Genomic DNA, 5669 nt, shown 5'->3' with positions numbered 1-5669 from the left:
TAAAGCTGCAGAATGACGTGGGCAATGCCTTGTCAGCTTTGAGACGGTCTTTCCACCTTCCTTCTTTAATATCATGACCCACCTTCTAGTCCACCTTGTTGAAGAGGTTTTTGTTCTCGATCCTATATTTCTAAACAATATGTTCCCTTTTGAGAGGTTTATGGTAATTTTAAAGAAGTATATTCATAATCGTGCCCGTCTAGAAGGAAGCATCGCAAAGGTATATGGAAGAGAGGAGATCATTGAGTTTTGTGTTGATTTTATTGATGACTTGAGTTCGATTAGAGTCCTTGTATCACGCCACGAGGGGAGACTGAAGGGAAAGGGCACACTAGGGAGGAAAGCTCGGATGGAGATCGATGAGGATACTTTTTGTAATGCACACTTCACAGTCCTGCAACAATCATCCCTAGTCGCTCCATATACGAAGGAGCACTTGACCATTATACGGTCCTCAAACTAGGGGAAGACTGAGGCCTAGATTACACTTCATCACATTGACACTTTCGCCTCTTGATTTCAGCGACGACAACTAATGGGTGATGACACGATTGAAGAAAATACATATACTATGGTGTTTGGATACGAGGTGCTAAACTTTAGCAGGGTCACATCAGATGTTCGGATGCTAATTAGGAGGACTAAACATGAGCTAATTACAAATCTAATTGCACAAATGGAGTCTAATTCGCGAGACGAATCTATTAAAGGTAATTAATCCATCATTAGCAAATGGTTATTGTAGTACCACATTATCAAATCATGAACTAATTAGGCTTAATAGATTCGTCTTGCAAATTAGACTCTATCTATGCAATTAGTTTTATAATTAGACTATATTTAATACTTCTAATTAGTATTCAAATATCTAATGTGATAGGTGCTAAAGTTTAGCAGGATGTTTCCAAACACCGCCTTAGAAGCCACGCCGCGCCATCAATTCCTAGTAGTGCACGACCACTGGTCCTGCCCTCGTGGTTCACGCGCACCAGGCAAGTAGACAAGCTATGTGGTCAGTAGACACTGACATGTAGGTGAGCACTGAAAGAGATGTCAGAAGGCAGGTGGGCACTGAGAGAGATGTCACTGAGAGAGATGTCAGAAGGTAGGTGAGCACTGAGAGAGATGCATGCCATTGTCATTGTCAGGCACAATGCATCCCTCACAGACAAGCGTAAGTACATGTTGCTAGCTCAATTATCGATCGAGTGCCGCACATTTTGCACACTTTTTTCCTCACATTGCGCGTGGTGCTACTACTGTTATTTTTGCAATCAAGATTGCCATTGGGCCATGTCAGTCACTGTAGGGCATCAACTGCTTATCAGCTCTGACTTAATGCACCTTGTCTGAGAGCCCATTGGGCCTGCCCTCGTGGTACTATGTGGCCAGCAGACAAGCTATTATGCGGCCAGCAAATTAAAAAGGACACACAGAAAGGTAGCATGTGTAGTGTTTCCTCCGTTTTGGTTTTGATTTTTTCTAGGTTTATACATGTTTGCTATGTATCTAGAAAAATCTACAATTTGGAACGGAAAGAATAAACTAGTTAGGAGTGCATGAGGAGAAAATTAAATAACTGACTTGTACTCGGCAGTCTGCAAGCTTCGGTCAGCGGCTTTTGCATAACTGACTTGCATAGTGTTCAATAAAACAGGCGCAACTTTTGCATATGAAGTCAAAATTGGACGCTCTTTTTTTTCCAAAATGATTCCAAATGTGATTTTGTGTTTGCATAGTTGCCATTGGCCCATGTCAGTCACTGTAAGGCATCACTTTGCTTATGATGAGCTGAGGAGGAAGGCAGCTCAACTCAGACTGTGGTCCTGCCCTCGTGGTTCACGCGGCCAGCAGTCAATCTTTTAATAGGGCCAGCAGTGGCTCAGATTGTTGACCACAAAAGGACACTTAGAATTGTACCGTGTATAGCAAAATTGTCAGTGGTCATGGGCAGAAAATAAAAATACTAGGAATACTAGGAATGTAACACAAATCTATCTGTGGGGTCGAAGGGATTTTATTGTATATTTCGGCCAGACATATTGCATGTTCCGGTAGGTGATAATGGAGATTTTATTGTGATTGTCAGGCACCGTACATCCCGTTATAGACAAACGTTTAACACTAGTATTGCTAGCTCATATTGCTGACTGCCAACTGGCATCCTTGGTTTTTTCTTCTTATTTTCAACCGGACAAAAAGAGCTGCTTTTGCGACGCAACTATTATTTTTCAGAGGATAATACATCTCACACAACGACAGTCACTGTCAGGCATCAATTGCTTATTAGCTGAGCAAGCAGCAAACCCAACCAAAGTCAATAGCGCACATCCTTCGAAAAATAATGTTAATGACCATAAGAAATAAGGATTTTGGGATGCAGCTCTTACGTGGGCCAGATGCATCTGGTGTATACGTAATGATTTGATTTTTGACAAAAAAGTTTTACCTCTTTTATATAGACTGTTTTCCGGGGAGCATACTGATGCGATCTTAGTCCCTTGTATAGCGTGAGAACACAAGAAAGACTGTTCTTTTAGCAAATAAGGCATTGGAAGTCATCTCATTGGATATTTGTACTGCCAAGAATGGATAGAGAAATAATAATAGAGTTTGCTTTTGATTCCTTCCTACCATTTGTGTGCCCTTACCCTTCTATTCATAATCTGCCTGTGGGATGAGAACATTGTTAAAAGTTGGTTTTATGCCGTCGCAGAGGCTAGAACATTATCCTTTATCTAAAAAAGTAGTACTCGGATGTGGACTAAGAAAGGTGAGGAACATAACTGATGTGGACTCGAAGGTTTGCAACATTTTGTCACTGATGAATAGGATTTGCAAGACGAATCTATCTGTCGGGGTCGAAGGGGAGGCAGCATCTTAATCCTTTATAAACTTACTCAAATCTGCTATCTGTCTGTACATGCTAGATTAGATCTGAATCATATATAAACTTAAATCATGTTGAAAACATTAGCTGATCTTGCAATATAAGTTCCACGGATTGATAAATCTTAGACGAATATTATGAGGAAAGAGTTACAACTAATCCATGGGCTTGTGGTTCAAACTGGCGTGCTAACTGCTGCCAACATCCGGCGACAAGTTCCCTGCTTCCACAAAAAGAACATACTACTGTAGCATCCTACCAGCACCTAAAGATTAATTTACAGGGATGGGTCATGGGCCAAGCCACCTCATAAAATTATTTTCAGGGGCGAGTCATTCCATCATCCACACCTGGAAACAACCCTATTTCTAGGGGTGGCTCGCCCCTTACTTGTCTTTGAAAATCTATTTCTATGCATGGGCTATAGGTTCGTTTGCTCCTAAATAGGTGCTGGCACGCCACGTTTTAATCCGATCCTAAAAATATTTTTTTGTTTTAGTTGACTTCCCAATAAAGGTTATCTAAGGAATTAGACAACAATGAGTTATATATGGAGGCCCTAGTGTAATGAATCCTTGTATCAAAGAAGTTAGATTCCAGGTGGTTCTGATCCGTTTGATTCTAAGTTGTGTTGGTTTGTTATTTGTGAGTGTGGTTGGGTGAATCCTCGATTTAGATTGCTGGCTGAAGACGGTGGTTGCCTTCGAGTTTTATTTGCTAGGTTGCACTAGTTATCACTCCTTCCAGGAAGTTATCTTTGTATCACCATAGTTAGATATATGATGCCACCGATAGTAGTAGATGTGTTACTGTAGATGAAGTAGGTCTTATCTTCACCAGATCAGGAACTTCTCACTCCTGGTTGATTAAGAGTTTGACGTAGAACTGATTCACCTCTCAAGAACAGGTTCTTGATTGGTGAAGATCAGCTACACACAGTAGATGGATCTCGTACTTCTTATCCCCCCAGTGCTGTAATTGATTGGTGTTTAGCCTAATGCCGAGATTAGGTTGATGCACGGGGCACCCCTCCAATTCATATACGTCGCACCAAGGATTGGGGCTGAGTCCTAGAATGTTACGTTTAGATGTGCTTGCATATCACAGCACCTAAGTCCTAATCACATACGTAGGAGGGACACATAAGTGAGAAGTTGTAATCTAAGTTGTTATGTTGAGATTACAAAAATATCCCACAGATATGTGTAGACAGTATCTGTGCCAATGCTAGAGGAATCTTGAGATGGATACTAAACGTATCAGGACTTTTTGAGAATCAACACTGATATTGTGCATCCATGCCGGTCATTGTTTTAGAGATGTGGACGAACCGTCCGTACCGGTGTGTTTTGGGTCGGCACGGCAGGGCTAACATGGGTAAGGTGTTCACAGTGGTGATTCAACCACAAGTAAATCGTAATATGTTCAAATCATACAGATGCAGGATAATTCATCTGCTGCAAACCAGGTTCGATTTGTTAACATAAATAATACGGATACATTTTATCTCATACCGCACCTTCATTATTCATAATGACATATTTTAAAACAAGTGGTCGGAGTTATCTTTGTACTTGCTCCATTTATTAGCTAGATTTCACTTTTCATATAGTTTGGATGAGACTATTGTCATGGCTACAAGTTGGAAAGTTCACAGGTGGTGGAAGGAGAGATGTGTCCATTGTTGGCCCATTCTCTACTATGAACACTGCCGCCATGCCCATCGAAAGATGAAACTCATAGTGGCAGTGCATGAACCAAACACCTGTATACACCATAGAAGATCGAGAATTAGTTCTTGGAGGTCGTACATGGGCATCAAACTAGGATAAAAAAATATGGGCAGCACATCTTATGAAATTAAGATAATAAATATGATCAAATATTTATAGGAAAAAACTCTGGTTCTAGTTTTGTTGAAGGATTGCGGTATACTTAATTATTCACTCCTTGAGATCCGTGTGTAAAGGTGTCTAAATAGAAGTGCACTAAATAGAAGTGCAACAACTTCAGGACATGTCTTTGCTTCCACTTTCCCATTTTGTCCCTATCTAATGGAGTAAAGGTATCAAATTGTATGTGGCTGTTCTTACAATACACCAAACGTAAGTCCAGCAACTTCGAGACATATTTTTCGCCACTTTCCTATTTTATCCATATCTAAAGGTATGGAGTATAATTACTGTAAATAAACCAAGCACTTTAAGAATGATACTGATTGAAGGTTAATTAATATGGTAATCAGCAGAATATAAATGATTTGTTATGGATATCAATTTTGCACCGTTTTATCATATAATACTTGTTTTTCTGACTCTACAAATATATATGTTCACTGGAAGATTAAAAAATTAAGTACGCTCATGTACATTTTTTTTGTTTCAGATTTTTCATGTCCCACTAGACCCAGTTTAAGCATGATGTTGCACAGCATAACAATTAATGGAAGAAACCTGAACGTACTGATGAATCTCATTGTTTAGCAATGAAAGGAACTGACATAATCTTATGCTGTCAATGAGGCCCAAACTTCTCATTTTTAGCAAGATATTGTCTAAACTTAATTCACTAGACTCTGTTAATATCTTGTTAGGGTCCACTCATTGTTCTAGCAGGATGTTATGCTGTCTTCATAGAGACTTTTCTATTTTAGTATATTTTTGCGTATCTTCATAGCGACTAAACTATTTTTGGGGGGCAATGGTTTTTAGTGTTTATACGACTAGACTGAGATAGTGGTTTCCACAATTTAATATTCTCCTCCTGCACATGTAACAGA

General features: G+C 39.7%; 1 protein-coding gene across 1 annotated transcript in view; it reads right to left on the bottom strand.

Moving 5' to 3' along the window:
- Positions 1-4285: 4285 nt before the first annotated feature.
- The window catches only part of LOC101768901 (laccase-15-like), a 7723-nt gene continuing 6339 nt past the window's right edge, over positions 4286-5669 (bottom strand). The window contains exon 5 of the mRNA XM_012848574.2: positions 4286-4655. Coding sequence (XP_012704028.1) covers positions 4495-4655 — 161 coding nt within the window. The 3' untranslated portion in view covers positions 4286-4494. The remainder of the gene's footprint in view (positions 4656-5669) is intronic.

This window comes from Setaria italica, chromosome VIII, assembly GCF_000263155.2.
Source record: "Setaria italica strain Yugu1 chromosome VIII, Setaria_italica_v2.0, whole genome shotgun sequence".
NCBI classification, from domain to species: Eukaryota; Viridiplantae; Streptophyta; class Magnoliopsida; order Poales; family Poaceae; genus Setaria; species Setaria italica.
Note: the sequence above shows the minus strand (reverse complement) of the source record. Positions and strands in the feature narration are given on the sequence as shown.